The sequence below is a fragment of the Lolium rigidum genome, chromosome 5, assembly GCF_022539505.1.
Source record: "Lolium rigidum isolate FL_2022 chromosome 5, APGP_CSIRO_Lrig_0.1, whole genome shotgun sequence".
Taxonomy (NCBI): Eukaryota; Viridiplantae; Streptophyta; class Magnoliopsida; order Poales; family Poaceae; genus Lolium; species Lolium rigidum.
The window spans coordinates 240,482,753-240,497,275 of NC_061512.1; the positions used below are offsets into that span (position 1 = coordinate 240,482,753).

Below are 14,523 nucleotides of genomic sequence, written 5' to 3' on the forward strand. Positions count from 1 at the left end.
TTATTGGAGCGTGAGAGGTGGAGAATATTTGGAAATGTGAGAGGAGAAGTGAGAATGAGATATGCAGGGAGCTGGGCGCCGCCGCGCGATCATATAGGCACGGACCCTTTAGTACCGGTTCCTTACACGAACCGGTACTAAAGGTGCAACCCTGGCCCCACCACCGCCTGGAAATCGGACCCAAACCCTTTAATACCGGTTCCTGTTACGAACCGGTATTAAAGGTCCATAACGAACCGGTATTGATGTCCCACGCACGGAACCGGTATTACTGCCCCCTTTAGTACCGGTTCGTAAGGGAACCGGTACTAAAGGCTTAGATGGATGAGAGGTTTTCTACTAGTGACTAGTATGGTTTTAGCTGAGCTGTGTACATAACTGTACTCGTGCTTGCACTGATAAGTATTTCAGTTTTAATGTATTTTGTGCAGTTTTCCCTTTATTCATTAATTATACTTGCAAGTGTGTGCAGCCGTACTTATGTATCTATACTTCCTCGTGTATAGTTGTACCTGTACTCGCTCTTGTGTGCAACTGTATTTCCATACATGTACTTGCTCATGTGTGCAGCTGTACTTCTGTACATGTACTCGCTCGTGTGTGCAGCTGTACACTCTGGTGTGTGCAGTTGTACTCGTGCGCTATGTACTCGGGTGTTCATGAAGTTGTACTCAGCCGTTGTACTTGTGGTCTGCATATAATTATACTCGTGTGGACTCTTGTGTTGTATTTAAGTGTACTTATATTATAGTATAGTCTAATTTTATTTGTAGTTGTACTCGTAATACCAAAAAATATGTGCAGGTTAGCTAGCTCCATACATGCGAGGCCTACTTGATTTCTTTGTCAAGCAAGATGAATCGATCTTGGTTGGTTGTAGTTGAAAGAGGAGATGTTTTGCAACGCAATTGTATTGATCGCAATGTGGTGTATTTATATACCTACAACCGAGGGACCTAAACCCTAACCAAACCTAGCACGCCTCAATCAGCTATACAAGGAAACAGATCCTCTGATTAAAGGGGCTGGTAGACTAGTTAGGTAGGATTACATGGAGAACACATTATGTTCGTTTACACCCCCTCGGCCGCAGCGTCGTCGGAGATGATGCCAAGACTGGAGCGAAAAGACTCAAATGACGTAGTTGGTAATCCTTTAGTCATGATGTCGGCGAGTTGCTCCGTAGTAGGAACATGGACAACTCGGAAATGACCAAGGGCTACCTTCTCACGCACAAAATGGATGTCCAGCTCTATGTGCTTCGTCCGCCGATGATGAACAGGATTTGCAGAGAGATACACCGCCGAGACATTGTCACGAGAACACAACCGTGGCCTTCGCACGTGGCGAGAAGTTCACCAAGAAGTCTGGCGAAGCCAACAGCATTCAGCCACTGCATTTGCCACAGAACGGTATTCAGCTTCGGCACTGGATCGGGAGACGATCGGCTGCCGTTTGGAAGACCAAGAAACGAGACTGTCGCCAAGGTAGACACAAAATCCCGAAGTTGAACGCCGAGTGTCCGGGCATCCAGCCCAATCGGCGTCCGAGTAAGCAAGCAAGGTCGAAGGAGGAAGAACCTCGGATGACAAGACCATGTGATGTAGTTCCGCGGAGGTAGCGAAGCAACCGTTTGATCAATGCCCAATGAACATCATGAGGAGCATGCATATGCAAGCAAATCTGACCAACGGCATAGGAGATATCAGGTCGGGTGAGAGTCGGTATTGAAGAGCCCCGGCAATACTTCGTAGAACGTAGCATCCGGAGCAGCTTTACCGGCAGTAGAAGAGACTTTTGGTTTGGTGTCAACAGGCGTAGCAGAAGGTGTGCAATTTGACATGGCAGCTCGCTCAAGGATCTCATCAAGCATAGCGTTCTTGAGAGAGGAAGAATCCCGTGCGAGTGCGGCGCACATGGACACCAAGGAAAAAATGCAGAGGCCCCAAATCTTTAAGCTTGAACTCAGACCGCAATTGATCGGTGATGTGGCGTAGAAACGGCATGGACGAAGCTGTCAAAATGATGTCATCAACATATAAGAGCAAATAAGCAGTCTCAAGTGCCACGCCTTAGGACAAACAAAGAAGTATCCGAACGCGTTGAGGTGAAACCAATCCGTGCAAGAAAGCTGCCGATGCGAGTGTACCACGCACGAGGGCCCGACGGAGTCCGTACGCAGACTTGGACAGAAGGCGGACATGGTCAGGTTGAGAAGCATCCACAAATCCTGTGGGTTGCTGGCAGTAAACACGCTCAGTAAGGACACCATTGAGGAAGGCGTTGCTGATGTCTAGCTGGTGAACAAGGCCAAGCACGAGAAGCTGCGATGTGAAGAACTCGTGCGAACAGTAGCAGTGCTTTATGACCGGACTGAAAGTCTCTCCGAAATCAACTCCGTGGCGCCGATTAAATCCGCGCACGACCCGGCCGAGCTTTATAACGGTCAAGAGTGCCATCGGACTTGAGCTTATGGCGGAAAACCCATTTACCGGTGATTATATTGGCGCGAGGAGGCCGAGGGACAAGGGTCCACGTAGAATTAGCCTTGAGTGCATCAAATTCATCTTGCATGGCGGCAACCCAATTCGGATCACGAAGAGCCACACGGACGGACGAGGGCAACGGTGAGAGAGCTGAAGTAGAGACTTCCATGACGAAGTCCTTGAACTTAGGATTCGGTTGAACGATACCCCGAGATGCACGGGTGTGCATGGGATGAATCCGAGGACCAAGTGCTGCAGGTGATGGTGCGGACGTGGATGGCGACGGCGAAGAGGGTGACGCGGTGGACGCATCGGTCGAGGGAGCAGGGGTGGCTGCCGCGGAGGCTGTACCGGTAGAAGCGCCATGTCCCGCAACGGGAGAAGAACTCGCCGTCGAGTCTGCCCCGGTGGCCGCACCGGCGGAATCGCCATGTCCGGCCATAGGTGAGGCGGGCGTGGGAGCAGAGGCGGTGTCCGGTGATGATGCAGCTGGTGGGGAGTGGCGTGTGAGTCGAGTCACAGGGCCCGTACGTGCCGGCGCGGTGATGAAGACCGGTGGATCGGGTACAGCAGCTGGCAAGGGCGATGTCGCGAGTAGTGTCCCCTGTAAGGAAAAACACTCTCGTCGAAACGAACATGACGGGATATTAGTATGCGACCGCAGGTGGGATCGTAACAACGATAGCCACGGTGATCCGACGGATAGCCAAGGAAGATGCACGCGACGTAGCGAGGAGCAAGTTTATGAATGGCCGTGGCGTAAGTGTTGGGGTAACACAAGCAGCCAAAAACGCGGAGGTGTTGGTACTCGGGTGGGCGCCGAAACAGGAGCTCATGTGGAGTCGAGTAACCGCGAGGGCGACAAGGACGTAGATTAAGTAGATACGTAGTCGTGTGAAGCGCCTCTGCCCAAAACCGGGGAGGGAGATGGGCATGAAACAATAGAGTACGAACGCTATCATTGAGAGTTCGCAAGACTCGCTCGGCGCGACCATTTTGTCGGGACGTGTAGGGGCACGAGAGGCGAAGAACGATGCCGTGCTCAGCAAGAAGATTGCGGTTGGCGACATTATCAAATTCGCGGCCATTATCAGCTTGGACAGAAAGAATGGGGCGTTGAAATTGTGTGTTGACATAGGCGAGAAAGTTTCTAAAAATTTGGTGAACCTCGGATTTGCGACGAAGCGGAAAAGTCCAGGCATAATGAGAAAAATCATCAAGTATAACAAGATAGTATTTGTATTGTGAGATACTCAAAACTGGAGATGTCCATACATCGCAATGAACTAAAGCAAAAGGTGCACTAGCTTGAGAATTGGAAACATTAAAGGGAAGTCTAACATGTTTTCCTAGCCTCGCACGCATGACAAGTATGCGGAGGCGACTTATTGCACTCAAACCGAAAAGTAGAAACTATGCGAGACGCAGACTCGTCGCCAAGGTGTCCGAGCCGCCGATGCCAAAGCTGGGTGGTGGTGGCGTGGAAGGAGTGGTGATGACGCGGCCGACCGGTGTTGAGCGGGTAGAGATCTCCAGTGCTATTACATCGGAGAATAACCGCCCGAGTTCGAAGGTCCTTCACAGTAAAACCCAAACGCGTCAAACTCAATAGTAATAGGATTATCACGAGTTAAACAACGAACGTAAGCTAAGTTTTTGATGATTTGGGGAGTGACTAGAACATTGTTTAGATGGAGAGGAATAGAGGAAGTGGAGACAGAAGTGGTGCCGACATGGGTGATTGGAAGACTAGCCCCGTTGGCAACAATGATTTTAGAAGGAGAAGTGTGGGGAGAGGTGTGAGAGAGAGTACCGGGTCGCCGGCCATGTGAGACGTGGCGCCCGTGTCGAGGAACCACTCGCTGCCACCGTTGGAGATGGACGGTGCGAGGAGGTGGTAGCCGCCGCCACCGGGCTGCAAGGTCATGGCTCGAAGCGCCCGCCGCAGGGGAGCCGGATCCCGGCCTTGGTACGAAGCCGGCGACGGAGGCGCGGGGTGGTACGCGGCGGGATGGAAGACCGAGAACCCGGCGTGGTTGGGTACGGCGCTTGCGGGAGCAGGACCGGGGCGGGCGCCGAGGATGCCCGCGCCGGGGTTGGAGACGCTCGGGCCGTAACCGGGCCGGCGGCCGTGCGTGAGCCGGGCCTCGGAACATGCCGGCGAGCCGGGGGTAAGTCGGGAACCCAGGAGGAGCAGCAGGACGAGAACCGCCGTTGATGACGATCGGGCCACCATTGGTGGCCTCGCTTGACCTTCTTCTTCTTCCAGCGGCCACGGTAGCCGCCGCCGTTGTTGGTGGAGGGAGCGGCGGCAGGTGGCGATGCGATGAGAGACCGGCCGGCGGCGAGAAGCGCAGCCTCGCTGTCCCCGGCGCGTGGAGTGGAGGAGACGACGTTCCTCGAGCGAAGAGGGAGGAGCGTGCCTTGGCGAAGGTGAGCCCTTCCGGCGGAAGGTCGTGGCGGCGATGCGGTGGCCGAAGCTCTCGTTGAGGCCGCGGATCAAGTTGATCGGCATGTCGCGGTCGTCGACGGGAGACCCGACATCGCGCAGCCGTGTCGGCAAGGCACTTGATCCCGGTGCAAAACGCAGTGATGGTCATCTCACCTTGGACGAGGTTGTGGAACTCTTGTTTGGCGTAGACCGCGCGCCGGGAGACGCGTTGTCGAGGAAGAGCTCGTTGATGGCGTTCCACAGCCGACGCGGCGGAGTTGGAGGGCTGCATGACGCGCGTTGAGGACGTCGGGGGAGACGGTGGTGTAGAGCCACGAGACGATGCACTGATCGATCTGCGTCCAGGAGTAGTCGATCTCCATGATCTTGGCGTCGAGGGAGCCGTCAACATGGTCGAGAAGGCCGAACTTGCGGAAGGTGACCATGAAGTAGGTCTTCCGAGGTCGAGTGGGTGGAGTCATCGAGGTCAAGGAGGACTGGGACGTGGTGGCGGATGGGGATGGTCTGGATGGTGGCGAGGGAGATGGTGGGTGGTGCGAAGGGGTTGCCGCCGGAGGACGCGGAGGACGCAGAAGGGCTATACTCCATTGGAGGCGCTGGTGCGGAAGATGTGTTTAAGATTGGATCTAGATGTTAGGCTGATACCATGAAAGAGGAGATGTTTTGCAACGCAATTGTATTGATCGCAATGTGGTGTATTTATATACCTACAACCGAGGGACCTAAACCCTAACCAAACCTAGCACGCCTCAATCAGCTATACAAGGAAACAGATCCTCTGATTAAAGGGGCTGGTAGACTAGTTAGGTAGGATTACATGGAGAACACATTATGTTCGTTTACAGTAGTCGCCCGAAGCATGCGCGTACGGTGATGTTGGTACTCGTTGGAGCAACACGCGCAAGAGAAGTACTCGCGCGACTCATGCACCATGATGCCCGTACTCGCGTGGAAGGAATACGCCGCAAGACACTGCTACCTTCCCACGTGTCAACGTTGGTACTGAGGTTTTAGTTAATAAAGTACCCTGTACACAAACCTGGAGTAATTGTTCCCAGCGTCGCCCCCGCGCGGCGACCAGGGGAACCCTAGATCGCGCCGCCGCCCGGCTCCCCTCCTCCCTCCCCTTCCTCTCTCGCCGCTGCCTGAGGGCGCGGCCGGGCAAAGCCCGGTTGGCATCGGCGGCGGCGGCGAGGCCCTCTCGTCCTCTGGCTCGGATGAAGGGGCGCGGGCAGTCTTCTCCGGGACAGGGCGTGGCGTTCCGTCGGGGGCCACGGCGCGCCGGCGCAGGCATGGCCTGCTGCGGCGATGCGACGGACGACGGTGGTGGCGGCGCGTCTCCGGGCGGCGCGGGCAGGTGGCGGCAAGGGCGGTGGTGGCTGATTGGCCGACTTCTGCGAGGAAGGTGGCTCGACGGCGGCTGCGTGGGGGGGCCGGCGGCGGATCGCTGCAGGCTGGTCCTCTGCGGAGCATCTGAGGAATGGCGGTGGTGGCTCAGCGCCATCTTGCTTGCCTCGGCACTACGCTCGGCGAGGCGGGGATGCGCGGCCGCCGGCGGAAACCGTGCTCCGACTCCGGTCTTGGCGGGCGATGGCGGCGCTACACGTCGTAACCTTCTTGAAGGCATCGTTGTCGCGGCCTACATCTACACTCTCGCGCGCTCGCTCCGGGGAAACCCTAGATCCGGGTCTCCCGGATCGGGACGATGGCGACGCGCCTCGCGTCGTTCTACCTCCCGGGGCATCGTTTTTGGAGCAGGCTGCCGGATGTTGGCGGATGTCGGTGGAGTGGTATTCATCTACCACATTGTTGGCGTGGAGGCTCGGTGGCATGGTGCTGCAGGGTATTGACGGCAGATGCGGTATGATGTATGCGTGCAGGATGGTGGAGCCGTCTGGCGTCATGGTGGCATCGACGGTAGGTCTTGCAAGGTTAATGCGATGATCTCTCTTGAAGATGGAGTCGAGGAAGACGGCGGTAGCAACTTCTGTGGCGTGTGCGTTGGTGTGCGCGGAGAGTCTGCTTGACTGGATGTGCTTCTCACCTCCTATTGTGCGGTTTGGAAAGGCATTTGGTTTTTGGATGATGTCAGTTGGTGTATTGTCACCCTCTTCATCCCACTGTAGGTCTAGTGAGGTGGCTTCGAGGTTGATTTTTTGTATTGCTTCTTGTAAGGTTTGCGAATAATCTAATAAAAAGCCATGTGCATCCTTTGGATGCAGAAGCTGGGGCGATTTTTCCCCCTTTTCGAAAAAAAACGTGTCAACGCTGGAGCAACCCTACGCGGCTCATCGTATATGCGTTCCACGACGGATTAGAGCAATTTCAATAGTGTAGCTAGATACTGACTATAAGCCAAGTGCAATATCATATAGCCAACTTAAAGCTAACATATACAATAGTGAGCTATAAAAGTGTAGTACTTTATCAATGTATGACCCATCTTTCACTCTCACAAAATGCCTAGGAGCACGTACTAGAGCTGGCTTTTGAATAAGATCCCACTCTCCTTCTCTCTCCTCCTCTCTCTCTCTCTCCAACTAAGCAATAATATACTATTTTAATCCTTATAGCCAACTGACTAGGACTTATTGTACATGCTCTTAGACCTTCGTAAAGGTTGGTCTTTGCCTAGTCCTAAAATAAGCCTGATCCTAAATTTATAGGTCTGAGCCCGGCATAGCCTGACCTTTGGGCTTACAAACCAAACCTGAACCCGACCCGAAGAGAGGAAAGCCCGACCTGCCCCAACAAACCCAGCCCCCAACCAAGCCTAATCCTGTTTTTCTGCAAGCCCGAACCCAACCCATCCCGATATTCAAGCTGCAAATTTAGGCCTGAACTCAGCTCGACACGCAAGCCTGACCTAACCCGAGATTTTATGGTTGGGCCGCTTGGGCTGCCCATGCCCAGATGTACCTGAAACTACATGCATTTGGCTGCAGGATTACCTGACTGGTCCTTGATAGAGGCCCACCGAGACATTTGATGGCTCTGAGGGGATGCCTACGAGCGAGGTACTGCTAGTTCTAGACTAGATTTTGTGTACTTCGGTCACCAAAAGTGATTGATCACGTCCGTTTATGTCAGATCACGAATGCGAAATTAGGATTCGTGCCACGATCGACCGTTTTCGTCTGAGGTGCCTCCAACTGCCCGATGCATTTTAAATTTGGAAATATGTTTAATTGATAGAATCAATTACATAGATTTTTTTCATATGTTTTGAGACATACATAAATTTGAACAATACAAAATGAGGAAACCTAACTAGTGGGTGTGATTGCCCTCGCCTTTTTCGCTGCGAAGAAAGAACACTAAATCACCGAAACAAGAGTTTTGGACGTCCGCGCCTTCTTCGTTACGATGGAAGAACATCCAAAAATCTACACTAGTGGCTTCAACTAGCACTTGCCATCTTGGTTACAAAGAAAGAACATCCTAGAACTTACAACTGTCCGTCGCTATCTTCGCCGGAGTCGTTATTGTGGTAGTGCCTACGGCAGGATGAGTTAGTTGAACACACTGACACACATGTTTCCATTGCCATCGTAGCGGCAGAGCACATGCATCCGACCTCCAAGTTGTGGGCGCGGGCGAAGCCAACACTGAGGTACATCTTGCCTTGCCCGTCGAATAGGACCTCGACGGGTCACCGGCACTGGCCACAGCTGATTTCCCGCAGGTTCACGGTGGCCGGCTCCCAGCCGGAGAGAAACTCCGCGAACTTGCCCGGGAGTCTCTTTCTGCCGAAATGGTCCTCGGTTATGTGGACAACGAACTCAAAGTACATATTGTGCAGCCAGCGCGGATGGCCACGCGGCCATGCGCGACGCTTCGCTGCGTCGCCCGGAAAATTGCGCGGCTAGCTAGGAAAGTTGCGCGACCATTACGCCGCTTGGGCAGAGGTAGGCGACGGGTTAAACCCCGTGTGCACGCATCTACGTCACTGACGAGACTGGCCCATCACTCGCGACACGGGTTTTGGTTTAGTCCGACGCCCCCCGCAGTGTCTCTTGTGTAGCGGGGATGAGCTCGAGACGCTGTGCATTAAGCTATATCAAACGGAAAAAGTGCTTCGGGGCACGAATGGAAGCCGTCAAATATCCGATGCGTTTTAAATCGCTTTGGAGGACGGAGTGGAGGAGATGCTCTTAGGAGAACTGGGGAGCGGAAAAAAAAGTGTATTGCCGGAAAAAAGAACGAAAAATATATTGCCCTCACGCAGGATCGAACTACGGACCTTCAGTTTACAAGACTGACGCTCTACCACTGAGCTATAAGGGCTGTTGTTGTTTGCTAAGTTGTAGGACGTTTTATTATATATACGCACAGTATCGGATTCAACCCTAAAATGACGCCTGCCACGTGCCAACAGACCTTCTTCCAGAAACACCCATCTGCGGTGCCGAAATCACGATCTGCCCCTCGCCCGAGTCCCGGAAAAAATAGCAAAACACTCGTCGTCCTCGTGACCTCGTCTCCATCTCCAACTCTCTCTTCGCGACCCGCCGCCCGAGCCCAAACCCTAACCCTCGCTCCCGCTCGCCGCCGCCGCCGAGGTCGACATGTCCGGGAGGCTGGTCCGTCGGGTCCTCCAGGAGAGGGAGGCTTCCCCGCAGGGCCCCGCCGCCGCAGCCGAGGACGGGCTCGTGGTGGTGGAGGAAGAAGAGGACGAGGAGGAGGCTGCCTCCCCGAGACGCGTCGCCGCCCGGAACCCCTTCGATCTCCTCGACGACGACGACGACGAGGCAGAAGAGGACAAGGTCCGTTCCTCACTTCCTCCCCCCGCCGCGCGCTACTCGTTAGGGTTTAATTGGATTCCGAATTGCTTCCCCGGTCTAATCGCCGTAGAGCATGCGTGCTGCGCTACTGTTGCCATGTCTTATATTATGACTGTATACAATTGGTAGGATGCTAGTAGATGCCCGCTGATCCTTGTGCTCGTGCAAGAGATGCGATGGTTACTGTTTGTGTGCACATGAGGTTGTTTTCAGGAAGGGCAGAACTCTAGTAGCACTGAGGGAATTTGGAAGGGATAGATGTTGCATCGTGTAATCTGTGTTTGTTACTATTCCTTATTGTCTAGAATCATAATTCATCAGTAGTGGTTTTTTGCTGCGGTTTGGTCAGTAGTTTTGACCCCGCTTGAACTGCAACTTGTCTACCCTTATGGATGGAGTGGCTTCTAGGATTGTAGTCTGAGAATTGTTCTGTTGATTAGGAGTTGGTTGTGTGTTTGCTTGCTAGGGGATTGCTCTAGTTAGGTCTACCACTAGTTTGTGATGATGCATGTTTGCATTGAACTGTGATGACAAGGTGAAAGAATTAAGAGTTCATGTTTATAAACATTGATCTAGACCATGTGATGTAGCCTTACATTATCCATGTATTGTATACTATGTATCAACTGTGTTTGATGACTTGCTTTTAATCTTACGTGCTTTACTTCACTGCAGGAAGATGAAGTGGACGCCGATCAAACTGTGAGTTATCCAGAACAGAAACAATCTACGAAAAAGAAGCCTACCAGCGCTGTTCCTGAGACAAACAAGAAATCAAAGAAAAAGAAGAAGAAGGGCAAGGCAGAACCACCAGCCTCAGCGAAGTCAAGGGATGAGAAGTCGCTGGATTCAATTCTGGAAGATCTATCTATTGAAAAGAAGCCCATCCAACAAAAAGTTCATCAAAGTGACAGAGCAGCTGGGAAGGAGATTGAGACAAGCGAAACCACTGTTGGGACATCCTCAGTTCTCGCAATTGATCCCAAGCACCTCAAGGCTGAAAATGAGATGAGGCGCATATTTGGATCAAAGGTAGTGGATTCACTTGAAAACCAGCGGAATGTGCCTGGCCCTTCAAGGCAAGTACGTGGTGTTAGGCGTGCTGCCCATAATCCTAGAAGAACCCTCCTTGTATCTCCACCTAGCTTCTGGCCACCATGGGATAAGTTAATGTCAATGGATCTTATTGAGACAAAGGGTAGTTTGAATTACTTCAGGTGAGATCATATCCTTTTATTTGAACTGTGCATGGTAATATGGTCTCTATTTGTATGTAAAACTTTACTCTTTTGCTGAGATAACTTGTTTCGTCCATAGCCAATACTTAATTTTGATTGAATACAGAGAAGACTATTTTATATATCCCATTATCTACAATTGGTAACTGTGTTTGTTTGAACATGCATTCATGCAAGTAGACAATCCATCAGAGGGCTATTTATATACGCATCATGCAATTGTTATTCCCTCCACGACATTTATGCACTGATTTCTTGGTAATAGAACTAGATGAGGTTTCTTTGAGGACAACATAGCCTTGTCAAAGCACGGGGAATTTGATTTCTAGCTCGAGCTGGAATATTGTTTCGTTGTGATTATGCATTTATTATTGTTTGTCCTGGCATCATTTTGGTACATCAATAATTTGTATGGTCATAGATAGCATCACTTGTACTCCTTGTGCTTACAATTGTAGTTCATTTTAAGAAGCTTTAAGCAGTTCTACAGGTGTAGTAAAATTTCAGAAGTAGGTTTGCCGAAATCTGTCTATAGTTCTTGACTTCCCAAGTAAGCATGCTTTTTTATTTCTTGCAGGTACGTATATGATCCTTCTGTCAGCCACGTGCAGGATTTGTTTGAAGCTGCCAAATCAGCCAATGACCTCAATGCTATTGCTGCTGTATTAGCAAGATACCCCTATCACCCAGACTCATTGTTAACATTTGCTGATTTGTTCAAATATTCTGGAGAGCATCAATCCTCAGCAGACGCTGTTGAGAAGTGTCTATTTGCACTTGAGTGTGCTTGGCATCCATTATTTGGTCCACTGCAGGGCAACTACCAGTTGAAATACAGCCATGACACAAATAAGCCATTTTTTACAGCCCTTTTCAGTCATATGAAAAATCTCGATAGGCGTGGTTGCCATCGTTCAGCTTTAGAGGCCTGCAAATTCCTTTTGTCATTGGATTCTGACGACCCAAAGGGTGCTCTGTTTTGCATTGATTACTTTGCTCTAAGATCGCAGCAGTACAAATGGTTGGAACAGTTTGCTGAAGAGTACCAGTGTGATAACTCCCTTTGGTTGTTCCCTAATTTCTCTTATTCTCTTGCCATTGCACGGTTTTATCTTGAACGTGATGCGGCATCCGGAGATGTTTCTGCTCATGCTGACAAATCAACAGCAATTGACCTCATGAAGCAAGCATTGATGCTTCATCCTCTGGTGCTTTCTAAGATTGTTGACAAGGCTCCTTTGAAAGACTCGTCATGGACCCAGATACTTAAGAATGCATTCTTTGGATCAGCAAAGCCAGGAAGCCCTTCACTTGAGCATGTGATTAACATATATGTTGAACGTCATTATATCATGTGGAGATTCCCGGAACTTCAGAATCTACTCAAAGAAGCTGCTCTTTTGGTGATTGAATCACTAAAGCAGGATAGCAGAGAAGCCAAGGACTGGGCATGTGTTAGGAAAGAGGCATTTTCTTCAGAAAAGAATGAGTAAGTTGCTCCAAAATCTTTGCATGCCAGTTGGAATTCTGTTGACCCTTCTTCTTTGCTGGTGCCTTTCATTCGTTTCAGTCATTACTTTTTGATGCCTATTTCTTCCTGTTAAGTTGCCAAAAACTGAAGCGGTATTGTATGAACTTTGAATCGAACAGATAACTTTTTACGAAGTAGCATTTTGAGGTGTAGATTTGCATCTACATCTGAAAGGCTGTATATAACTGTAACATTCATGGTTTAGCTTACCAACTCCACCTCAACTTATCAGCAGTGTTGGATCTGTGGTATTAGTCGTTCATGTTACTTACATGAATGTATAACTGAAAGATAAGCAGTCTGTGCCACCTATACTCGACAGTAAGATAGTGTAGTTTTGGCGGCAATTCTTTTCCAGTTCATTGCATATTGTTGTAATTATATATGTTCGGGATATTGGTTCTTAGCTCCTCTGACTATCTTGAACAAATCTTGATAAGCTGTGTCTTACTTTGTAGGTATTCTCATCTGCTAGTCTCAGACTTCTCTGACACAACACCATCACTCCCTCCGGAAGAACTGCGGCCATTTATGGTTGGTCCAGGAATGGGTGGCCCAGGAATGGGTCCAGGAATGGCGCATGATATGCCACCCATTGAACAAGAAGCTGGACCTGAGAGACTCCGTGTCCCCCGCGAAGTTGCAGGGCGAAATGCTGCGTTGGTCTTCCTCGAATCATTGCTCCCATGGGTCGACTATGGGGTCAATAATCATGACGAAAATGAGCAAAACAATGACGATTGAGCCGTTGAAAGCACGAAGTGACATGGAGGTCATTGTTGAACTCCAGGACAGTTGGAGTATGTGATTCTCGAGAAAAGTTGCTGTAGATCACTTGCGATTGTCCTAGTATTTTTCATGGCCTTGGCAAGGTTATACATGTACAGCTGATCTGTTAAATTGCTAAAAAAGCGCATGCCAGTTTTGGGTCGTTTTAGAATTCAAGTACCATCATCGTTTGAGTTGATATATCAAATTCTGCAACAGATCTGTCGGTCATGCTTTATTTATGCTTAGCGCACTGGCAAAAACTTCTGTACCAACAGCATAGGAATATCTGCATTTCGCCCTACTTTCTGTACCTGGCTGTTCTTCCTTTAAATCACTCCTTTTTGGAGATTTAAATCACTTCTTGTACTTGGAAGAGAAATATATGCTTTGCTGTTATTTTTCTGGCAAAACATCTTCACTATTACCAAATGCCGCATTTCTGTTATTTGCTTGTATTTTCCGTCATCCAAGGCACTAACCCCGTTTTGTACACCTGAGTGCATTCAGTGTCAGTTTGCAAGACAGTTTCCACAAGTTCATCTCGAATTATTCTGTTTTGCGCAATTTTTTTGTTTTTGGTTTCAATCCACAGAACGCCAATGAATTACAAGTTCAAGGTATTGTGTACACAGCCACGTGCAGTTCTGCACTATGCATCTAGTATGTATCTATGTATCTGAAATTCTGTCTGAGTAACGAGGAAGCCTGGAAAGGCAAAGAGAAACTGGAGATGAGTGCTTGTTTTGGGGGAGCAAGTACAACAGCCTGGTGGTTTCCTGACCCCAGCCAGTTTGTCGTATCACCTGGATGTAGCCGTGTCGTAGCTGATCCCCTGTGGCATCCTATCTTATAGCATGCCCTACATCATATGTCGTGGCTTCAACATGTTGCACTTTTTTCATCGAAATTCAATTTATTTGGATGTAATTTAACTCACGTAGTCTTTGCAGGAGGAACAAATCACTGTTGCGCCATTAAGCAAATAAAACTTTGAGTGTGTCTACTTAATTATGGTTAAAGTCATTTTATCGTCCCACTGTTTTTCGCGGTGTATGATAAAAAAGACATTATCACATCACTTGACTTGTATTGAGAATCACAAAGAAAAAGTTACACAATTCTTTTTTTGCCCCTAGACACTTTTGTACTATCAACGGTATGCAAAATCCAATTAGGCAAGCTTACGAGAGAAAGCATATTTGGGTAAAATAAAGCTCATTATATGATCTTTTTAAGTTACTTTTCTCGAGAGGTTCAATAT

General features: G+C 49.8%; 1 protein-coding gene and 1 non-coding gene across 2 annotated transcripts; one reads left to right on the forward strand and one right to left on the reverse strand.

Annotated features, from left to right (window-relative positions):
• Window positions 1-9,153: 9,153 nt before the first annotated feature.
• Window positions 9,154-9,225, reverse strand: TRNAT-UGU. The gene has a single exon. It is a non-coding gene; the product is annotated as a tRNA-Thr (tRNA).
• A 266-nt stretch (window positions 9,226-9,491) lies between these two features.
• LOC124654259 (transcription factor 25-like) lies at window positions 9,492-13,507 on the forward strand. Its single transcript, XM_047193277.1, has 4 exons — window positions 9,492-9,704; window positions 10,398-10,939; window positions 11,538-12,449; window positions 12,950-13,507. The coding sequence occupies exons 1-4, from the start codon at window positions 9,507-9,509 to the stop codon at window positions 13,233-13,235; spliced, it is 1,938 nt and encodes a 645-aa protein (XP_047049233.1). The 5' UTR covers window positions 9,492-9,506; the 3' UTR covers window positions 13,236-13,507.
• Window positions 13,508-14,523: the final 1,016 nt, after the last annotated feature.

What these genes read in the sequence shown, in the direction of transcription:
- LOC124654259 (XM_047193277.1), top strand. Translation starts at nt 9,507, where the DNA reads ATGTCCGGGAGGCTGGTCCGTCGGGTCCTCCAGGAGAGGGAGGCTTCC. An exon ending in GGTAGTTTGAATTACTTCAG is followed by an intron (nt 10,940 to 11,537) that starts GTGAGATCATAT and finishes TATTTCTTGCAG; the next exon opens with GTACGTATATGATCCTTCTG. An exon ending in TTTTCTTCAGAAAAGAATGA is followed by an intron (nt 12,450 to 12,949) that starts GTAAGTTGCTCC and finishes CTTACTTTGTAG; the next exon opens with GTATTCTCATCTGCTAGTCT.